The sequence below is a fragment of the Silurus meridionalis genome, chromosome 2 (genome assembly GCF_014805685.1).
Source record: "Silurus meridionalis isolate SWU-2019-XX chromosome 2, ASM1480568v1, whole genome shotgun sequence".
NCBI lineage: Eukaryota > Metazoa > Chordata > Actinopteri > Siluriformes > Siluridae > Silurus > Silurus meridionalis.
In genome coordinates this window covers 28502712-28526871 of record NC_060885.1, presented here as the reverse complement: position 1 = coordinate 28526871, position 24160 = coordinate 28502712, and the positions used below count along the sequence as shown (strand labels likewise).

General features: G+C 39.1%; 1 protein-coding gene across 1 annotated transcript; it reads left to right on the top strand.

Moving 5' to 3' along the window:
* Positions 1-20546, top strand: ppp2r5eb (protein phosphatase 2, regulatory subunit B', epsilon). The gene is made up of 14 exons (XM_046870514.1): positions 1-470; positions 8087-8247; positions 14608-14804; positions 15741-15842; positions 16508-16600; positions 16693-16823; positions 17052-17111; positions 17196-17304; positions 17511-17564; positions 17660-17710; positions 17796-17915; positions 18099-18226; positions 18323-18424; positions 19118-20546. Exons 2-14 carry the CDS (start codon positions 8091-8093, stop codon positions 19215-19217), a joined length of 1404 nt encoding a protein of 467 aa, XP_046726470.1. The 5' UTR covers positions 1-470; positions 8087-8090; the 3' UTR covers positions 19218-20546.
* The last annotated feature ends 3614 nt before the right edge of the window (positions 20547-24160 follow it).

Here is a 24160-nt window from a genome sequence, read left to right as displayed (position 1 = left end):
AACCAGCACGGTTGAGCCCTATGTGTGTGCCATGGACTCAGCCCTGCAATATTGACAATAGGGTGAACCGATTATATCGCCCTAAATAACATTGAAATAAACCAAACCAACCCCAACAAACAAAAAAACCCAAGCTGGAAGGAAGACTAAGCGGGAAAGCAAAACCAAACATACGGGATTTATCTCCAATATCAGGAAATGTGTCTGTTTTAACCGCGTTTTTCATTTTTATGCAGCCATTGATGGAACACGGAGGATTATTAGCTCACTACAGAGTGTAAAGAGTGGCAGGTTTGGACAGCTTTGAATATACATATTTATTTTGCATTCATCTACATCCCAGTAGGACATTTAAACTGAATTGGGGAACATTTTTTAAAAGACAAAATAAATAAATAAAAAAGTATACACGGGATCATCACTCCTCCTGATCTCCTCCTTCGTTCCCCGGAAACACAGAGGATCAAAAGGTAAAAAAGAAAAAAAATCACTTCGTCAAATATCTATATATTTTTTATGTACTTTCTCTATTTATACAAATGTTTATCCGTTGTCTTTTTCCTCATGCCGATTGTTTCCAAGTCCACTGGCGGCTCCTTTGCTAGCAAGAAGCGAAGCTGGATCTCGGTTAGCATGCTAGCGAGTTAGCAACGATCATTCCGGTTCGTTTTTTTATTTGAATTGAACCGATACGTTTTACATATTTATATGTATATACAGATTTGTTGTATCTATAAGCGATTGTTTACTTTAAATAAAGAAACGACTTGCTCATTACTCGCTAGTTCTGAGCCCTGGCGATTATTTCATCCGGGTCAGTGTTAGTCTTAAGGATTATAATGATGAATACAGCCATGGAAACGTCCTCGTAAACGTCTAAGAGCTCATATGATTTTAATCTGACCCGAAAGATTCAAAAGAATAGAATGATTATCGTGTTTTGGTTGTTTCTGGTCGTGTGTTTGGAGATTTAGGATGCTAATAATGCTAATCGCCCGTGTAGGCCTCAGGAGCTTTTGGACTGTTTCCTAGATAGACGGCAGAAACTCACTTTTATTACCAAGAAATTCCAAATTGACACACTGTGCACTACATAGGGTGCATGTGGACTGTGGGTGTGTGCACTATGTAGTGCACTTGTATAGGCGGCGTTGGGGTGTTTGGTATTTATCCTTGGGAGATGCTGGCCATGTCAAATAGTCAGTGAGTTTTTTGCGGTTATTCGGGCCTATTCACTTGAGTGGCTTGATGATCTCCAGAAACTTTGAGTGCTATAGAGCCAGTTTATGTTCCTTTAGAGTTATGGATAACAATAGTTTTGCAGGGACTGTTCAAATCTTTTGTCTGAACCTCACAGGAAATATTTTTCCCTGCCTCATCCTGTACTGCTCTTGTGTTTGTCCAATGAAATCTCTCGAAAAATTGCCCACATGGGCGTGTATTGCTTTACTGTGTCTCTGCCCACATGGGCGTGTATTGCCCTAACGTGTGTCTGCCCACATGGGCGTGTATTGCTCAGAACTTGTCAGAAAATTGGGGTCAGTGGTACAGCCATGGTACAGCGCCCCTGGAGCAGAGAGGGTTAAGTGCCTTGCTCAATGGCTTAACAGTGGCAGCTTGGTGGTGCTGGGGCTTGAACCCTCAACCTTATGTCAGTATCCCAGAGCCTTCACTACTGAACCACCACTGCCCTGTTTTTATCTAGACATCCAAACACATGTCTCTTCCTCGTCTAGGATGCTTATATCTTTATATGGGACACGTGAAAACACAGAACTTTGACCCGCATAGTTTTTGTCCGCCCTTTTTCCGTCTTTTTAAAATCCGAGATTGTTGGTTTGATTTGAATGGGTCACATGACTCAGAACATAACATCATGTTTAACTATAATATGAAAAAACATGAATTGTTTTCAAATTTCACTTCCACAAGGTGTCTTGAGATCCACCCAGTCTAATGTGCACTCGTTTAAAATCCACCAACAAGACCACCATAAGCTCATCGGGACACTGCAATTGTGCTAATGTGATCATGGGGGGGGTCGATAGACTTTATTCAGTCTATTATACCCCTTTTTTATTTATTTTATTTTTTAACGTTTCTGAATTAATAGTGGATATGCACTATATGGCTGAATGTTTGTAGACACCTGATCATAAGGTTTTTTTTGTTTTGTTTTTTGTAACATCTGTTTTTACATTTGGGCCTCATTTAATGGTATGATGTTTGACGTTCCACTAGATTTTGGTGTGTGCTTGTAGTGTAGTGCGCTCAGCCACAAAGGGTGTTAATGAAGTCAGACACTGAAGTTGGTTTAGGTGGATGGTAGGGGTGCAGTCAGCATTAAAATTCATCCTAAAGCTGTTCAGCAGGGTTGAGGTCAGAGCTCTATAGCAGGTCATCCAAGATTTTTCACTCCAACCCATGGAGCTGGCTTTGTGCACAGGGGCATTGTCATGTTGGAACAGGTTTGAGTCTCCTAGTTATAGTGAAGGGTAAAGTTTTATGCTACAGCATTCAGAGACGGTCTATATCAGGGGTGTCCAAACATTTCCACAATGCGTTTTGGTTTTCATTCCAACCAAGTGCACATCAAATTCTACCTGTTTAAATTGAATGGTTTTCATTTTTAATGACTCAGGTGTGGCCCTTGATTGGTTGAAATCAAAACTTACACCCACACCAGCCCTTTGTGGGTAACAGTTCGAGGAAAAAACACACACAGCTGGAAAACAGCAGGTTTCTCATTACTTATGGCCATATTGTGTATGTAATCATCAATTCATATAAGATGATGTGATTGTATATGATTATTCTCAGAAACGCCCACAACCAACAAAACAGCCCCTCCCCTTTTTTGATGGACAGCTAATTTCTATCTACTGTTGCAAAACATGCAGATCTAAATATCACAATAATAATAATAATAATAATAATAATAATAATAATAATAATAAAAGTCTTGTATAATGTGCATTCCCACAAGCAGGACTTTTGTCTACTTCATCCATTCTCAGATTGTGATGGAGCCCCTCCTGCTTATACTGAGACAGCATGTTTGACTGGCATTTCTATCAGCCCATCAGAAACCTCAGCTCAGCTTCAGTAACAGGATGTTGGGGATTTCTTTTTGTTGATATTCAGTGTTATGCTCTGAAATCATTAGAGAAGTCCAGGCGAATCCCGATTTTTAACGGCACGTTCGCACACACAGAGCTCAAGGCCGCCGAGCGTCCTCTGCTTTTGTGATAAAGTTTGTTATTCAAAGTCTGGGCTATATTTAGACACAATGCATAATAACTACAAGCCACGAGGCTCCGCTGATGATCAGACGAACCCGTACGAGTGCGTATAGATGAACAGTTCACATTTTGTATTAAATCAAATTTTTTGTATATAAAATGTTATGTGAAATAGTAACGTCATAAGTTTTTTGTTTGTTTGTTTGTTTTTTACTATTATTTACTACTGTTTGAAAGTGGCTGATTTTATAATTTTTGACACTTTTTTTTTTTTTTATAAATCAAATGCTCCTTTTCTAAATATAAAAAATAGAAATATAAACCTGGTTTGTGTAGACATTAATTATGAAGTATCACCAAACATTTTTTAATACGAGTACCGTGCATCATAGAAATGTCTTCGAGTGTAATATGATGAGATTTTTTTGTTTAACACATCTCCTGCTTTAAGATCTTCCCAAAGCGCTAATACAAATCACAAGTTTAATCACCAAAAGAATAAAACAATTCTGTGACTAACACTATAACTGTTACTATGTAACTTGCACAATCTACAAGGCGACGTGAGGTGAAAATGACACGCACGTCAGCTATTACGTCGAAAAACGCATTTTTGTTTCGAAATACAGTCTCAGTTACACCGATGCGGTCAATACGGCTGGCGGTATACAGATGGACGTCCCCCAAGAATGCCGTCTGATTTTGTGTCCGCATGCTCCGTGCCTAATATGACTGTGTGACTCATATTTGTGTCGTAACAATCCAGGAAACGTTCCGTAAAAACGCGTCGACCGATGATTTGGAGTGATCTAGTAACAGCTTGAGGCGTGTTGTTCAGAAACTCTGACTGGTGAACCAAAGACTAATCACATGGCCGGTGAATCGTAACACGATTTATGAGAGGTAGTGATGGAGCGGCCTGACAGATTTTATCACTGTGAAAGAACGCGACTTAATTTCGCGGATTTCGGTGGTGCATCTCTCAACCAATCAGAAAAGGAATAGCACTGACTAAGAGTGGTCTCCCCGGTGCAAACTGTAGGTGTTTATTCACACTGTGCAAAAAATCTGCTTTTTGATTTACAAAGATATAGCGATATGGCATGCGATCATCATGTTGCTCAACCGCCGCTCATGTGCAAGAAATCAGTTCTGCCCCAGTGGCACAGTCTCGGTTTTTCTTTTACACACCACAGCATTTATTTATATATTTATTCACAAGTACCAAGTGAAGTACTGGATTAATGCTCAGCCTTGCTTTTATTAAGCAAATCAAACATTAGCCAACGTGTCCGAATTGTTTACGAGGGCTTTAATCTGCTGCCAAGTGCACTTTCGCTTCATACCACCAACTTAACGACGGACACGCATGCAACGCATCAAGAACAACGGCGCTGGCAGACTGCTCGAGCGTAAATGCTGAATAAAAGGTAACTTTCGAAGTACATTGTCTCGCCAGCCGGCTCTGTCAAGGGACCACGCTGAAAGGAATTTGATCGTAAATTTCTTGTGGCTTTATTTAAAAGCAAAATTTATCCCCACACATCTTAATTGTTCCCAAGTTTTTCTGTTTCCACGTCTTTCATTTAAGAATGCTGTATGTTAATGAGCTCTGTTCTGATTGGACAGCTGGTAAAATCCAATGAAACAATGCAGCTTTGCCCCAAACCTTGGCGTGTACGAGCTAAACACGTAGTTTAGAAGAAAGCTTCATTTGACCAGAAATGATGCCACTCAGAAGTGTACGTCAATGCTGCAGATCTCTCAACAAGGCTTAGCATGTAGTACATCAAGAAAAACTTCTGAATTGCAATTAGCTAATTGGCTGAGATTACTGTGTGTGCAAGTGTATTAATAGCTACTGCGATTTAAAAAAAAAAAAGAAGAAGCCAGACAGACCACACCCACAAAAGCCTCTTATCACGTGTAGGAAATTGGTATTTTTGTTTGAAGCTTAGACGTAAGTTGTAAGGAATGTGATGTTGAGTGCAAAAATTTGAAGACGTTTCTTCAGTTTGCAGGTCAAACGGTGTGTGTGTGTGTGTGTGTGTGTGTGTGTGTGTGTGTGTGTGTATACACTGAATACACACCTGTGAAAAATTTGGAAACACCCAGCATTATGTTGTTTGAGAGACACATGCCTGTTCCTTTTATTTATATGCAACAATCTAGACAACTTAACACTATGAAGATACTTTGATTTACCAAGATTTATTAAACAAATATACAGCTTTACGCGCTCTCGGCAACCGGACAGTTAGTTTCTCCAAACATTTAGGTAAAATACTTTGCCGAGTGTCTTGTAAAACCCGCCGAAGGTGTTCTTCACTAGTAGGACATTTCTTTCTTGTGATTCAGTTCATCCCAGGGCAGTTCAGTAGTATTTAGGTAGGTCATTCCATGATAGATAACGCTGCTTCCCTGGTGGTCTAGTGGTTAGGATGCGGCGCTCTCACCGCTGCAGCCCGGGTTCGATCAGGGAACCAACCCCAGCCATTAAGGTTGCACAAGCCTTAGTGCCAGTCCTAAGCACGGATAAATGGGGAGGGTTGCGTTAGGAAGGGCATCCAGCGTAAAAACATGTGCCAAAACAAACATGCAGATGGTCCGCTGTGGCTACCCCTAACGGGAGAAGCCGAAAGAATTCCATGATAGATAACACTCCAGGCAACTGTTTGCTCTCTAAATAACACTGACATATTTGTCGCTTCAGCTTGTTGTATGGTGAAGTCGGTTCCATTGAGCTGCAGTCCAGACGGAATCGCATGGTGTTGAAGTATATAATTGTAGCCATGTTAGTTCAGTTTTACTTTCACTTTCCAGAATATATATCCAACCTCCCCTGCTCTGAAACAACCCCAAGCCATTAAGCTTTCACCTTTCTGGTTGACTGTGGGGGTGAGACAGTGTGCTTCTTCTGTTAGAGCCAAAATATGTCCAATTTGAGCTCGTATTTCCCCAAAACCTTCTTTTATTCATTCACTTTCCAATTCTTGTGTTGGAAACAAAAAGATCGTGCGTGTGTTCAACCATAAAAGAGTGCGCGTTTCCCAACTTTCGACATGCTTTGTGTAAATATATTGTAAAACAAATGATTACGCGTATTGCTCAAGAGAAACATCTATGCATGATTATAAAGCTCATGCTCTAAAAAGTCACACAGACACAATAACACAACGGATGAAGTGTCCGAAGTGCACTCCTGGTGAGGTTACATAACCCATGAAAGGATAGGAGAGAAGTGTCAAGCGTGTACACACGAGTGAATCGGAGCTAAATAGGAAGTAAACAGGAAGTCTGGTCATAAAAGACAATCGTTTAGCTTTGCTTCAGCACAAAATACACGCTTCTCAACGGGAAGACGTTACCGGCAGTTTACACGCAGCACCGAAATACTGAATCAAACGCACGTCGTTTTACACGTTTATGCCGCATTAAAAGTTAAAGATGCGGACATGGTTTCGCAACGTGCAGTGACTGTAAAGGTCTTTAATGCATAACATATTTAACCGTATTTTCACAGAGTATAGAGGATCTGTCAAAATGTCTTTTTTTTTTTTTGGACATATACATGGTTATATTGTGATGGTTTGTACCCACCTGACCATCACAATCGTATGTCCTTGTTTCCAGATTTATTCCCAGATTTTGTGCTGATTTTTTTTACTGATTATGAGCTCCATTCTTTTAAGAAGACTTTCCACCAGACCTTGGGGCATAGCTGCGGAGACTTGTGATCATTCCTCTAGAGCAGCGGTCTTAGTAGTTTATCAGGTCAAGGACCCCTTAGGCAAAAGAGACATGGGGCAGGGACCCCCTGATACAAAATGTGTTAAACATAGCCACTGATATTAATAGAAACCAATCATATAGTGCTTTAATCACTCGTTACAGTGAAACTAGTAACACTAGTTTTATTATTTTAAGACAATTAGAACTATGTTGTGCATTATTGCCTGTATAGTTTCAAATCTATCAAAAATATTTATTTTACAAGAAGCTCAATTAAGTTGTTCACAGCTGTCTTTTATTTTAATAGATTTACAGAATAAAATTTTTACATGTGCTTGAACTTCAGCTTCAATTTGACCACAGACCCCTGGTTGAAGACCCATGATCTAGAGCAGTAGTAAAATCAGGTAATGATGCTGTAGAAGGTAAAGAGGCTCCAGTTTTAGTTCGTAGCAGAAGTGTTCAGTAGGGTTTTCAAAAGGTCAGGTAGCGTTTGTGTTTTGGACTCCAACCTTTCACCTTCAGTGTCTTCATGAAGCTGGCTTTGTGCATAGGGGCACGGTCATGCTGGAACAGGTTTGTTCTTCTTAGGTCCAGGGACATTGTCATTCCACAGTGCACAAACACCTTGTAGGCAATTGTGAGTATTCAGCTTTGTGGTAACCGTTTGTGAAATTATGTAGCCTCCCCCCCCCCTGAAGTGCCACATGTGAGTGTGGTTTCAGAGTGTACATACTGTTGGTCACACTGTAATAATTATTGCTCAAAAATACACACATGAGCAGTTTTCATTCTTCCGGCGAGTAGATTTGCCAGTGAACGTGTTAATCTAAAACAAGTAAATGTCATGTATGTGGACTCTGTAAAATGTTCCGTATGTTGGAAGCCCCGTCCTTTCTACTCATTGTACATTAGTGATCATCATCTCTCGGTTTTTTTTCCCCCCTCCCACAGTTTCCGTGTTCAATTCGTGTAGGTTTAAAAATTTTTCAACTGCTGCGATGAATAAAGGGATCTTTTTAATAGAATTTCGTTTCCATGTCTGACATCCACATTCTTTCACCGCTTCGCTAAAGTATTGCGTGACGTATTGTTTTGCTCGTGTGTTTCAGGGCTATGTCCTCAGCAGCCACCTCGCCACCGTCAGTGGACAAAGTGGACGGGTTCTCCCGAAAATCGGTCAGGAAGGCCAAGCAGAAGCGCTCGCAGAGTTCCTCACAGTTCCGCTCTCAGGGCAAACCCATCGAGCTCACTCCCCTCCCTCTGCTCAAAGGTAACACACACACACACACACACACCCACCCACACCCCATCATCACCACCCCTTTATCTATAATCTAATGCTATAAATCACACATAATCTCATTTAGTTGTTTGCGCACAAAGGAAAACACTGTAAATAACAGCAAGCGGGTTTAGTGCCGATTATAAAAAAGACCAGAAGCCGACCCTTTGTTCAGTCTGACATCAAAGAAGTTTCGTTTTTTTCCCGATCACATGTTATCTTACGTCTCATCATCTTTACACACGCATGAATTCACAATTTAGTAAAAGTATTCGTAGATAAACCTGGGATTTGCAGCTGCTCTAATGTCCAAGGAAAAAGAAAAGTTAAGGCCTTCAGTCAGAGTCCGGAATCCTTCAGCAGCGCTCCGGGATACACTGTGACGACCCTGATTAGCTTTAATTATAATCTTTCAGTGGAATATTTAATGCATAAAAAAATATTTATGTAGAAATTAATTTGTGATAATTTTTTAGCACACGTGTGGACAAGGTTTTGGACACCTGACCATAAGATGATGTGCTTTTTTTTTTTTTTTTTTTTTTTTTTTTGACATTTCGTTCCACATTTAGTCCCCAGTTGCTCTTATAATAAACTCCACTCTTCTGGGAAGATGTTCCACTAAATTTTGGAGTGTGCTTCTAGAGATTTGTGTGATACATGCAACTACAAGGTTGTTAGTAAAGCAGGTAGTGATGTAGGTGAGGTGAGAAGGCCTGGAACTCGCTTCATGCACAGGGACATTGCCATGCTGGAATAGGTGCCCGCAAGTCATCCTATATAGTTGTGTGACTCCACCTTTGCCAGCAGGTTTAACAAATTGTGTGTGTGTATTAGGGATGGTAAGATTCACTGATTCGCATCAGTGCATCGGCATAAAAGCCAACGATGTGATTCATTGGTTCAAAAAAGTGTGCATCGGATGCAAGTCGGCATTTGTATCACAATCCATCGTTTTTAACGTATTTGCTTCAGCAAAAAAAAAAAAGATTTATTTATATATAATTATTAGTGGTCTGAGTATTTCAGAAACTGCTGATCTACTGGGATTTTCACGCATAACCATCTCTAGGGTTTACAGAGAATGGTCAGAAAAAGAGAAAATATCCAATGAGCGGCAGTTCTGTGGGCGCAAATGCCTTGTTGATGCCAGAGGTCAGAGGAGAATGGCCAGACTGGTTCGAGCTGATAGAAAGGCAACAGTAACTCAAATAACCACTCGGTACAACCGAGGTGTGCAGAAGAGCATCTCTGAACACAACACGTTGAACCTTAAGGCGGATGGGCTACAGCAGCAGAAGACCACACCGAGGCCACTCCTGACAGCTAATAACAGGAAACTGAGGCTACAATTCGCACAGGCTCACCAAAATTGGACAATAGAAGTTTGGAAAAACGTTGCCTGGTCCGATGAGTCTCGATTTCTGCTGCAACATTCGGATGGTAGGGTCAGAATTTGGCGTCAACAACATGAAAGCATGGATCTATCCTGCCTTGTATCAACGGTTCAGGCTGGCGGTGGTGTAATGGTGTGAGGGATATTTTCTTGGCACACTTTGGGCCCATTAGTACCAATTGAGCACAGTACCTTGTTGAATCTATGCCACGTAGGATTAAGGCAGTTCTGAAGGCAAAAATGTGTATAATAATGCTTAAGTCATTAATAGACTTTTGCACCACAGTCATGGTTTTGTCCATGCTCCATTACTGGTTTCAAGTAGCACATTTTACTTAAATAAATTAAAGCACCAGAAATGACATGTAACTATTTTCCTTCTGGCTGTTTATAAACCAATTCATTTCAGTTTGTCATGAGTTATTAATCTGAACTTGTTTTTATATTGTTTTAACAGATCTTATTTTGCTGAGCAATTTCTCCTCCCGGTCTTGATATTTTGCTAGCGTTATGGATAGGAAGGACATCAGGAGGCCCATTAGGCAGCTCATGGTTTCGCATTGACTATTATTAAAGGTCCGCGCTCGTGTGAGCAGAAGAAAGTGGTGTCATTCCTCACACACACGTATGGCAGCAGGGTTACGATGTTAATGTAGTTCAGCACAGAGAGTTATTTTTTTTTCTCCAATCATTACAACACTGGGCTTCTCTGTACAAATCTGATGGAAGTCCCTTGCTTTTTTTCATTAATGAACAAACTGAAAAATTGGAGCTGATAAAGCTACCAGTTGACAGGCAGCAGGGGGCGCAGTTAGTTTAAATAAACGGAAAACACTGTATATACAGTATCGTAAAAACTGTATTTTGAATGGTTCTGAAATGTGTGGGGTTTTTTGTTTTTTTTTTTCTGGAAATTAAATTGGTTATTTATAAAGTAGCATATTCGCTCGTGCATTTCATGTTGCAGGCTCGCTACAGAAACGGTGCAAACAGGAAGCGTGATATGCAATTTCCCTCAAATCAGTCAAAGCGTGTAGGTTTCTTTCATTTTGCGTCAGATTCAAATTTTCCCAGCTTCAGCATCCTGCCTTGGTCTCCATAACGCTTTTTGCACATCAGCACCTAATAATAAGTGGAGCTGTAGACTACTACAGATGCACAGAAGGAAGTCTTTTTTGAGTAGTTGAGGACATGTCGTCTGTGGTTTTAACCTCGTTGAAGGAGCAGCAGGTTTTAGGCGATTTCGCTTGAGGAAAGTGATGGATCTGCTTTGTCATTTTAACAGCTCTGTCGAATTCTGCTGTCCGGTCATCAATGTGTTGGTGCAAGATGGATGTGTATGATATGTGTATGACTTATAGTGATGTGCTTGTCCGAGCAAGTTATGGCTTCTGTAGTTACAGATGACTGACAGAGGCCCAAGTCTTATTCATAGCCTCATAATTGTATATCGTCATAGAAACAGTGAAAGAAGAAGTCTTAAGTGTCATAATTTTTCTTCCTTTATAACAGCGTGGCACAGTGTGTATAGTAAGATGTTGTTGTAGGTAGTGACAGATCTAGAATGAATTTTTCTCTCTGTCTGACCTCAAGGGCAGAAAGTTTAAAGAGTAGTGCAGAAAATAGAACTGAAGACAGAAAGGAGCGATGCACGGGGACTGTAGTGTGTGTGTGTGTGTGTGTGTGTGTGTGTGTGTGTGTGTGGAGGGGTCATTTCATTTCATCTAAGGCCCTTCCCTCTCTCCACCCAGCCATAGTTTCCGTGGGGTCAGCTGTGCCTGGTAACCTGATCCTGACTGCTGCTTTCCTTTCAGTACATGCACACACTTCTATACACACACACACACCCCGTGTGTGCTTGCAGGAGCATTTCACTGCACTACAAGTTTATACTTTGAAAGTCTTTGCTTCCATTTTGGACATCTACAACCTGAGAAAGTGTAAACAGGAGCAAAGGACAGGGAGACGGGGAGGGGTGAGTGGGTGAAAAGGCTGTGTGTGTGTGTGTGTGTGTGTGTGTGTGTGTGTGTGTGTGTGTGTGTGTGTGGGAGGAGGTTGTGGTTGGGGAGGGCAGTAGGGTGGGCATTTCAAACCAGTGTGAGTACTGATTATCTTTTCTTTCTGTCATTCATTTTGTTTGTTAAAAGATTTGTTTTAATTACTAACGTTTGCATGTTATAATTACTCTGACATTTAAATAGTAAATAATCAATTTAAATGTAAATATTGTAGCGTTTCACTCGCATTCCCCTCCTACTTATGTGTGTCGGGCACCTTTTTACCCACGAGTTTCAGAATCAGATTTTAGACTGGGACGGGAAGTTCACAACATGTCGCTTATTTCTTCGAGAAGTGCTTGCTGACAGGATTCCAGTTGAGCGCCGTGATTGGTCGGTCGCAGCAAAACTCACCAAAGTCTCCAACGTGAGCTCGATGATGGTGCATTTTGTACAAGGGTCAGAGCCTGCACAGTTTATTCCCCTCAAGGGCTTTTATGAAGTTGTACAGTTATTTGGGTAATACATATTTAATTATTTAAATTGAACTTTTTGGTTATATTTTTAAACTTAAATTTTTTATTTTTTTACAATAATTATTTAAAGGATAGATTTTATTTTTAAATGTAGCTTATTTATTAAAAGCTAATCTCAAGCTATTTAAACATTTGTTTGTATATTGCCTTTTTAATTATTTATTTTTTCCCTGTTTAACCAGTAGTTACTTTTGCTAAAAAAAAATTAATAAAAATGTCTCACTCTGAGACAGAGACGCGTTTGCCTTCATAGACCCCTCTTATGTTCTAGGTTTTAAAACAGCCCAGTTTAATTCCCTATCTAGTGCACTACTTTGGGAAAGAGATCAGGATTGTGACAATGAAGTGAAGGGAAAAAAGAACCTGAAAAAATGCCTGTGTATTTTGCTTGGCAGATGAGAAATGTGTGTGTGTGTGTGTGTGTGTGTGTGTGTGTGTGTGTGTGTGTGTGTGTGTGTGTGTGTGTGAGGAAAGAAAGAGAGCGAGAGAGCAGCACCACCAGAGAAAGAGAGAGTGAGGGATCAGGTTGTAGCTGCAGGTGTTCTCGGTTCCTCTGACAAAAAGAATGTGAACTATGCTGGCATTTTGTATGTGTGTGTGTGTGTGCGCACGAGAGTGAGTGAGTGTGTTCACTAAAACATGTTGCACATAGCCGATCCACACAGGCATGATCATCAGTTACTTGATTTAGGATTTGAAATGAGTGTATATATAGTGTGTGTTTGTTAATGCTTATTAACCTATAGTACATTTCCGTTTCAGACTTCACCTGTAGGAACATTTTGTTCTTGCTCTCAAACTACACACACAGAGATACACACACATTTTCATACACATCATACTTTCCATCAGTAAACTACTACTCCTTTTACAGACTTAGGGTTTTCCTGTGTGTGTGTGTGTGTGTGTGTGCACGCGCGTGCATGTCCGTGCGCTCACAGGACACTTGGCTGTTACTTTATACGTGCATCTCTACGCTTCTTAGAGATCCATTTCCCAAGAACTCATAACATACTATAAGAAGAAGCGGGAGTCGTTCTCTCCACTGCTCTGATTGGACCGAAAAATGTTCTTCCAGTTCCTATAGCTGTGCCGAATCACAGGTTTTATACTAATGCACTCGTTTCTGATAGGCTGCGGTATCCATAGTAACCGCTCATTTTACTTTCTCAACTTCCACTTTAACTAATCAATACAGTGCCCCTCAACATTTATTTTGCACCACGGACCAGTAATAATGTGCGTATTAAATTACAACCATAATAAATTATGATTTCATTAATTTAATTAATAATTTAATAATTGCATATATAATAAAAAGGAAACTCACATTGCCATAATGCTGATGCAGTGAGTTTCATTTATCGAAGCATCGAAAAAAAACCCTGAAACAATTGCAGGGAAATCGGCACAGGCAGACAAGGTCATCTTTTGAAATATGCTACTGATCTGCAGCCCGGGTTGTGGACCCCTGGATTAAGAGAGAAAGTGTGCAATCGTTGCTTAGTTGATTTTTTTGCCTGGAGACATTTGTACAACATTGAAGGAGCTGGGAGGAGTTTTCAGCTTTTTTTTTTGTTTGTTTGTTTTTTGTTTTGTTTTTTGGTGATATTTCTCAGTTTCTGTGATTTGGTTTCTTGTGATGGAATAGTACTTGCCAATAACCGATTAAATAACCGGTAGTTTTTAAAATAGACATAACCAAACAAACATAACCCTTAATAAAAAATTGTTTGAACTATTTGAATCATAAAAAATGTGCTAAAAAAAATTATGACCATTTAATTATATGAATAAATATTCTATTAATAAAAAATTACAATTTATGGTTAATAAATATAGTGCTCTCCACGCAGTCTAACGTAAAAAGAAACAGCACGTTAATTATTCGCTCCTAAAGGCCGCTCTCATAACGACAGCAGACCTTCTCAGCCGCTTCAGCATCGGACCTTAGCAGAAAAAAAAAACTGGCATGGGGTTTTTGCAGATGACTGATAATCAACTATCAGTTGACCTCTAATTATTACTGCTATAACGAAAGCGTTCCATAAGGATAGATGTAACAATAAACAAATATAACGTCCAATGGGCTTCTCTGTAATGAATGTAAAGTTGTAATCATTGCTTGTGTGGTATAAGAGGAATAAAACACTTCGGGACCTGCCGTTTTTGAGGAAAAGATCAGCTTTGTGGTGGTGCTCTGATTAGTTACTCGCATTTAAAATCTGACCTTGTTGATTATTTTCTTCTTTTATCACAAGTGTTTTGTTTTAAAAAAAATTTACGTAAACCTATGCATGAATTGCACATGATGTTTAAATAACAAATGTTCAGGACACTATAGTTTTTTAGGAAACAGGAAGCCAATTAACCATGGGTTGATCTTTTGGGGTGTGTGTGTGTGTGTTTGTGACATCAGACGTCCCTGCTCAGGAGCAGTCGGATTTGTTCCTGAAGAAGCTGCAGCAGTGCTGCACCTTGTTCGACTTCATGGACACGCTCTCTGACCTGAAGATGAAAGAGTACAAACGCTCAACGCTCAACGAGCTGGTGGACTACGTGACGGTGAGCCGAGGCTACCTCACCGAGCAGGCATACCCCGAGGTCGTCAAAATGGTGAGCCTCTACACTCAGTCCTACGATCATGAATGCCCCTTGTTTAAAAAATAAATAAAATAAATGCGAGTTCAAATCCCATGAAGTTGCCACTGCTGGATCCTTAACTCAGAACTGCTCAGTTTTATAAGTGAGATAAGCTGCTCTGGATAAGGGTGTCTACCAAATGCCGTGTGTGTGTGTGTGTGTGTGTGTGTGTGTGTAAATAAAAATGTTAGAGTTAACTCATGATTAATTGCTACTCAATCACACACATTTATTTATTCTAAATGTTCTAAATACTACTTATACTTTTCAAGTTTTTAATACTCTAATCAACATAGGCATAGACAAATATTTATGCTTTATGCAAATGTATGTAAATGTTCTTAAGTAATTATGTTTTAAATCACGTAAATCATCAGGGCCCCAAACGGAACTTTTGCTATGTTTCCACACGGACGGTTTTAATTGCCGGATGTCAAGACAAGTCAAGAAGCTTTTATAGTAATTTCAACCATATATAGCTGACGCAGTACACAGTGCAATGAGACAACGTTTCTCCAGACCCCTGGTGCTACATTTACAACATAAATCAACATAGAGCTACAAGAACACAGAGATAAGGACTAAAGTAAGTTGTCCTCGCCCCCGAAAGTGCATCGTGTGTAACCTGGTGCAAACTGACAACACGAGACAGTGTAGCACAAAAACACAAAACACAAAATAGCGCCACCACTAAACCTACTGTATGTTATACAGTACAATGTGCAAAAGAGAAAATAAACACAAAAGGTTGTGCAAAACAGCAATAGCAGCAGTGATGTGCAAAAGCAGCATGTAAACAGTTATATAGTTATAATAAAATATGGTGTGAATCGTGGCGGATTTTGGAGCTTGAATTGAGACTTTTAAATTAATGATCATTTAAAAGTTTTTCCCTTCCTTTTCTCTCAGGTGTCCTACAACATATTCCGCACTCTTCCACCCAGCGACAGTAACGAGTTCGACCCAGAGGAGGATGAACCCACTTTAGAGGCGTCATGGCCACATTTACAGGTTTGTATGTGTGGGTGTGTGTTTATATCTGTACTGAATAAATTATATATATATAGGTTGTTCATAAGGTTTGTCAAAAGTGTTATCTATAAAAATAAAATACATATTTCGAGGCAACAGCACCTTCTTTCATGTTGAACCTTTTTTCATTTAAGTTAAAAGGAAAAAAAGCGAAAATTGTGATAAATTGTGTTTTCCAGCGTTCTCCCAAAACCCCATATGACAGCACATGCGCCCCCTGGTGGCACTAGTGTTTCACACTGTGTGTCTTTATAGTACATTTCCAGCACAATCATGACCTGATAATCCTCCACAAATTTGCTAATTCCATGGAACTTCTTATCCAGGTAGAAAGACTAGATGTGGGCAGAGCTACAACAATGCAGTTCTTCAAATGATTTATGTAATCCCAGTCAGATAAAGCAAATGACTGAAAGTGTTGGCACCTTTCGCAAGACTTTTGGGCCTTTAGATTAATTTGTTGCCATCAAATCGGATGTCTGGCTCTGTTTTCTTTCCTTCCACCAAACATTTTCTCATAACAGCAGTGGAAAACGCAGCGCTTTTTTCCTTGTTATTGTTACATAAAACACTATTTTCTATCCCGCCACAGCATTACACCTCTAAACACATTCCGTCTTTTTATCCGTGTTTGTTTCCTTTAGCTGGTGTACGAGTTCTTCATTCGCTTCCTGGAGAGTCAGGAGTTCCAGCCCAGCATTGCCAAAAAGTATATAGACCAGAAATTTGTTTTACAGGTGAGCCCTAAACAGCAACTATTTCCTAAACATGATCATCCATGCACGCTTAAAGGTTCTCATTCATCTTTTTGTCCCCTGCCTCTTCCAAGCTGCTGGAACTGTTCGACAGCGAGGACCCGCGGGAGAGAGACTACCTTAAAACAGTCTTACACAGAATCTACGGCAAATTCCTGGGGCTGAGGGCTTTTATACGAAAACAGATAAATAATATTTTTCTACGGTAAGGTTGGCTGTCCTTTGGTCGCAGGGCATCCGCTAGCTTTTGTACACTTTTTTGGTTACTCGTTAGTTACTGCAATGAAATAAACTTCAGGCCAACCCTTCGACACGAAGCCCGTCACTGATAATCACATTTATGCTCAGATAGTAATTGTGCTTAGGAAGAGACCTGTGGTTTGTATTATCTATAGTTTACAATATCACTAATGGTGTTTTCTCTCTTTTGTAGTTTTGTTTATGAAACTGAGCACTTCAACGGAGTAGCTGAGTTGTTGGAAATTTTGGGAAGGTATGATTGTGTGTGTCTTAGTACGTACTGGTTTGTCTCACAGTGCAGGTTATAGACGGTGTATGCGTCTGTTTCTCTCTGCAGCATCATCAACGGCTTTGCTTTACCTCTGAAAGCTGAACACAAGCAGTTCCTGGTGAAAGTGTTGATTCCTCTGCATACGGTCAGGAGTCTCTCGCTCTTCCATGCACAGGTGTGTGTGTGTGTATGTGTGCGTGTCTGTGTGTTTTATATGTAATCCAGATTAAAGGTGCACTATGTTAACTTTAGTGGTTTAGCACATCTGTGTACACGAAGCCCCGCCTCCCAGAAGTTACATTGTCTGGGGGTCATTAATGTTTTTTTTTTTCCATTGTACATTATTTACTGGTGTGTCTGATTATATGCTCTGTTTCGCAGCTGGCGTATTGTATTGTACAGTTCCTAGAGAAAGACCCCACATTAACAGAACCAGTAAGTGATGCTTGTACCTTTTCCCTGGGGGAATTTAACTCTGAATGAAATCTCCCACTTTTTGTTGACGTACTGCACTTTCCCCGCCTGTGCAGGTCGTTCGAGGACTTCTAAAGTTCTGGCCAAAGACGTGCAGTCAAAAAGAGGTGTGTTTATCAAAGAGGAGGCGAATAAGAGAAGCTGCGAGTGTGTTTATTTATTTTCATTTTTTACGCGTCTCCGTAATTGCAGGTGATGTTCCTTGGAGAGCTGGAGGAGATTCTGGACGTGATCGAACCCACACAGTTTGTGAAGATCCAGGAGCCGTTGTTCAAGCAGATCTCCAAATGCGTGTGTAGTCCTCACTTCCAGGTCAGTGCGTCACTCTGATCACATGTGGGTGTGTCCTATTCATAATGTGACTTGTTTATTCGTAGTGCTCGATTAGCATTTTTCCTGCTTTTGCTACAAAGAAAATCTTAAATGATTAGGGGTGTGTGTGTGTGTGTGTGTGTGTGTGTGTGTGTGTGTGTGTGTGTGTGTGTGTGTGTGTAGGTGGCTGAGCGAGCGCTGTACTACTGGAATAATGAGTACATCATGAGTCTTATCGAAGAGAACTCCAACGTCATCCTGCCCATCATGTTTGCCAGCTTGTACAGGATCTCCAAAGAGCACTGGAACCCGTGAGCCTATAAACACACACACACACACACACACACACACACTTTCCCAGTGATCCCTGCTGTGTGTTAAGTTTTTTCTCTCTTGTCTGTGTTCAGGGCGATCGTAGCTTTAGTGTACAACGTCCTGAAAGCCTTCATGGAAATGAACAGCACTTTGTTTGATGAACTCACTGCCACCTACAAGTCAGATCGCCAGAGGTAACACCACACTTGCTCTCTTTCTTCTTTAGTTGCTTTCTCTCACATGCATTCTCTCTTTTTAATTTCTCTTTCAGTTTTTGCAAGTCTTTCATTCTTTCATCCAGTCCCCCCCCCTTTCCTTTCTGTTGTCTAGTGTCTCTCTTTCCCCCTCATTCTTTCTTTCATTTGGTCCCTCACCCAGTCTCTCTTCCTTCCACTTATGCTCTTTAGTTCTTTCATTCATTTTTTTCTTTTGTTCTTTTTCTTTTTTTTCTCTCTCTATCTTTATCCTCTCTTTCCTATGTCTTTCTACCTCTTTTTTATCTCTTTTCTTTTGGTCCCTTACTCAGTCACTCACTCACTCATTTACTCACACACTCACACACACACACACAATGTTCTTAGCCTATCAGTTAACACCCCCACTTTTGGCCCCTCTCCTCACCTATCATGATTCTCCAGTCTCTCGCTCCCTTTTTTTTCTTCCTCTGTCAATCACTCTTTTGCCTTATTTAATCTGGTTTGTCTGTCTTGCTCGTATTTTTTTTTAATGTCTAGCTTGCTCTCACTCTTTTTTTCATTTGGCCTCTCTTTCTTTCTGTCTCTCATTCAGCCAGTAGCTCCCCCCTCCCCTCAGTCTCATTATCAGCCTTACTACCACTCTTGATGCTGCTCTACTCTAACAGTGACCTTCAAATCTCTCGTTCACAGAGAGAAGAAAAAGGAAAAGGAGCGAGAGGAATTGTGGAAGAAGCTGGAGGACCTGGAGCTGAAGAGAGGCCTGAGGAGCGATGTTATTATTCCCACTTAACGCTGCCCCACCTCTTGCACTTCACCACCCCCTCCCCAGAACACACTCCCATGGCGTCGGCCACGCCCACATAGGCCTTGTCTTTTTTTTTTTTTTTTTTTTTTTGTTTGTTTATTTTCTTGTTTTTGTTTTTTCCTTTCTGTATTGTGCGACTTACTTTACTGTAGATTTCCATCGTCTCTTTCATTATTTCAACACTGTAAATATTTTTTCCTGCTATATTTTTTTCCCCTTTGAGAATATTACACTGAAAAAAAAAAAAAACAGACTTTGAAGAAAAAAAAAGTGGCGAAAAAGAGCTCGCTCGTCAAAGTGGGAGTGAGAAAAGGACTTGACCAGATAGTAGGATTTAAAATGAACCGCTACTGTGGAGAGAAAATGAAATCAGCTTGAAAACAGCACCCTCACCACTGTCATATGAGGAATCATCCCTTCCTGCTAACGTTTGTCCAGATACACACCATTTCACTCCTTCTCTCTCTCTCTCTCTCTCTCTCTCTCTCTCTCTCTCTCTCTCGCTCCCTTTTCCATCCTTTTATCTTGCTCCAGAAAAGTTTCCTCAGAACCTTTTAATAGCAGAATTCTCAAAGTGGAAAGGCTAAATGCTAACCAGCAACCACACACACACACACTATTTCTTTCACTAACAAACTTTTTCCCTACCCTCTCGGTGCTGCCAGGATTTCCACTCATTCTATCCTGTTTTTTGGGTTTTTTTGGACGACGAATTCCTCTCTTGATTCTGCACCAGTCTGGTACTGGTACCAGTAAACTAAAACACGCACCATTGCTGCAACGACACCGAAGACCCAGTGCCCTGCGCCAAACCTGAGAAACTCGTATTGTATGTGTGCGTGCGAAAGTGTGTGTGCACCCGAGTTTCTAACAGTGTTAAAGATTTTACCTGAATGCAGCTCTTTGATCTGTTGTTGATTGAACTATTAGAACCTTAGTGCATATATATATATATATATATATATATATATATATATATATATATATATATATATATATATATATATATATATAATCTTTTTTTCTTAAGGGACTGTCACAGAGTGTTAAATATGTACCACTCGCGGTTTCATTTTCTGCCCCCTCTAGCCATTTTAACTCCTTATTTTCAAGTTTCAGCCTTTTATTTTGTTGCATATATGAGGAGAGAGAGAGAGAGCGGTGGGATTGTGTGGAGGTCTCCGATTCACCCATTTTTTATTTTTTGTGGTGAGCCTTGAAATAAATGACAAAGTCAAAGTGGGTTGGAGAAATGACAAATGTTTAATTATTTTAAAAATAAAGACATATTAAATTAAACCTGTTTTGAGATAACCATGTGTTGCATTATAGCATTATTTTTGTGTGTGTGTGTGTGTGTGTGTGTGTGTGTGTGTGTGTGTGTGTGTGTGTGTGAGAGAGAGAGAGAGAATAGTGGTAAAATGGTGAAAATAAATATAATCCAATTGTGACAAAATGTACAAGTAAATGCGAACTATAGTGTTCATTGTCAAAACAATGCAATGTATAGTGTGGTGGTGTATATAATAGTGTAATCTGATGTTATATAGTGCTGTGTAGTGTGTTTTATAGAGTTGTAAATTGTAGTGGTATATAGTGTAGTGTGGCGTTTGTATAGTGAATTATAGTGTAGTGTGGTGTTTTATAGTGTAGTGTGGTGTTATATAGTGCTGTATATTGTAGTATGTTATATAGTGTAGTGTTATATAGTGCTGTATATTGTGTGTTATGTTATATAGTGTAGTGTAGTGTTATGTTATAGTGTAGTGTATATAGTGCTGTATATTGTAGTGTTATGTTATATAGTGTAGTGTTATATAGTGCTGTATATTGAGTGTTGTGTTATATAGTGTAGTGTAGTGTTATATAGTGCTGTATATTGTAGTGTTATGTTATATAGTGTAGTGTAGTGTTATATAGTGCTGTATATTGTAGTGTTATGTTATATAGTGTAGTGTAGTGTTATATAGTGCTGTATATTGTAGTGTTATGTTATATAGTGTAGTGTTATATAGTGCTGTATATTGTAGTGTTATGTTATATAGTGTAGTGTGGTGTTATATAGTGTAGTGTAGTGTTATATAGTGCTGTATATTGTAGTGTTATGTTATATAGTGTAGTGTTATATGGTGCTGTATATTGAGTGTTATGTTATATAGTGTAGTGGTGTTATATAGTGCTGTATATTGTAGTGTTATGTTATATAGTGTAGTGTAGTGTTATATAGTAGTGTAGTGTTATATAGTGTAGTGTTATAGTGTAGTGTAGTGTTATATAGTGCTGTATATTGTAGTGTTATGTTATATAGTGTAGTGTTATATAGTGCTGTATATTGTAGTGTTATGTTATATAGTGTAGTGTAGTGTTATATAGTGCTGTATATTGTAGTGTTATGTTATATAGTGTAGTGTAGTGTTATATAGTGCTGTATATTGTAGTGTTATGTTATATAGTGTAGTGTAGTGTTATATAGTGTAGTGTGGTGTTATATAGTGCTGTATATTGTAGTGTTATGTTATATAGTGTTATATAGTGCTGTATATTGTAGTGTTATGTTATATAGTGTAGTGTAGTGTTATATAGTGCTGTATATTGTAGTGTTATGTTATATAGTGTAGTGTAGTGTTATATAGTGCTGTATATTGTAGTGTTATGTTATATAGTGTAGTGTAGTGTTATATAGTGTAGTGTAGTGTTATATAGTGCTGTATATTGTAGTGTTATGTTATATAGTGTAGTGTTATATAGTGCTGTATATTGAGTGTTATGTTATATAGTGTAGTGTGGTGTTATATAGTGCTGTATATTGTAGTGTTATGTTATATAGTGTAGTGTAGTGTTATATAGTGCTGTATATTGTAGTGTTGTTATATAGTGTAGTGTGGTGTTATATTGTAGTGTTATGTTGTATAGTGTAGTGTTATATAGTGCTGTATATTGAGCGTTATGTTATGTAGTGTAGTGTAGTGTTATATAGTGCTGTATATTGAGTGTTGTGTTATATAGTGTAGTGTAGTGTTATATAGTGCTGTATATTGTAGTGTTATGTTATATAGTGTAGTGTTATATAGTGCTGTATATTGTAGTATGTTATATAGTGTAGTGTTATATAGTGCTGTATATTGTGGTGTGTTATTTAGTGTAGTGTAGTGTTATATAGTGCTGTATATTGAGTGTTATGTTATATAGTGTAGTGTAGTGTTATATAGTGCTGTATATTGTAGTGTTATGTTATATAGTGTAGTGTAGTGTTATAGTGCTGTATATTGTGGTGTGTTATTTAGTGTAGTGTAGTGTTATATAGTGCTGTATATTGAGTGTTATGTTATATAGTGTAGTGTTATATAGTGCTGTATATTGTAGTGTTATGTTATATAGTGTAGTGTGGTGTTATATAGTGCTGTATATTGTAGTGTTATGTTATATAGTGTAGTGTGGTGTTATATAGTGCTGTATATTGTAGTGTTATGTTATATAGTGTAGTGTAGTGTTATAGTGCTGTATATTGTGTGTTATGTTATATAGTGTAGTGTAGTGTTATATAGTGCTGTATATTGAGTGTTATGTTATATAGTGTAGTGTAGTGTTATATAGTGCTGTATATTGTAGTGTTATGTTATATAGTGTAGTGTGGTGTTATATAGTGCTGTATATTGTAGTGTTATATAGTGTAGTGTAGTGTTATATAGTGCTGTATATTGTAGTGTTATGTTATATAGTGTAGTGTGGTGTTATATAGTGCTGTATATTGTAGTGTTATGTTATATAGTGTAGTGTAGTGTTATATAGTGCTGTATATTGAGTGTTGTGTTATATAGTGTAGTGTAGTGTTATATAGTGCTGTATAGTGAGTGTTGTGTTATGTAGTGTAGTGTATATAGTGCTGTATATTGTAGTGTTATGTTATATAGTGTAGTGTAGTGTTATATAGTGCTGTATATTGAGTGTTGTGTTAAATAGTGTAGTGTGGTGTTATATAGTGCTGTATATTGTAGTGTGGTGGTGTATCGTGTTTGTGTGGTATTGTATAGTCTTGTATAGTGTGGTGTGCTGTTGTATAGTGTAGCATGGTACAGTGTAGTATAGTGTTGTGTGGTATACTATGATGTATAGTGTAGTGTGGTTGTGTTTGGTCTATAGTACAGTATAGAGTAGGCAGGAGTACAAGGGGACGTGGCAGCATGTGAAAAGGAATGTGGTAAAAGCAAAGTAAAGGGCATATGAGGAGCTGTATGAGAAGTTGGACACTAAGGAAAGAGAAAAAGATTTGTAGCGATTGGCCAGGCAGAGGGACCGAGCTGGGAAGGATGTGCTGCAAGTTAGAGCAATAAAGGATGTAGATGGAAATGTGTTGACTAGTGAGAAGAGTGTGTTGAGAAGATAGGGGGTATTTTGAACAGCTGATGAATGAGGACAATTAGACAGAGAGAGAGAGAGAGAGAGAGAAGGTTGGATGATGTGAAGATGGTGAAGCAGGAAGTGGATAAGATTAGTGAGGAGGAAGTGAGAGCAGCTATTAGGAGGATGAAGAGTGGAAAGTCGGTTGGACCAGATGACATACCGGTAGAAACATAGAGATGTTTAGGAGAGATGTTTTTTATTCAGATTGTTCAAGCACATTTTGGAAGGTGAGAGGATGCCTGAGAAATGGAGAAGTGTGCTACTACCACTTTTTAAGAATAATGGAGATGTGAAGACCTGCAGGAACTACAGGGGAATAAAGTTGATCAGTCAAACCATAAAGTTATAGGGAAGAGTAGAGGAAGCCAGGCTGAGAGAAAAGGTGACCATCTGTGAGCAACAGTATGGTTTCATGCTGAGGAAGCGCACCACGGACGCAATATTTGCTTTGAGAATGATAATGAAGTATAGAGAAGGTCAGAAGGAATTGCATTGTGTGTTTGTGGATCTAGAGAAAACATATGGCA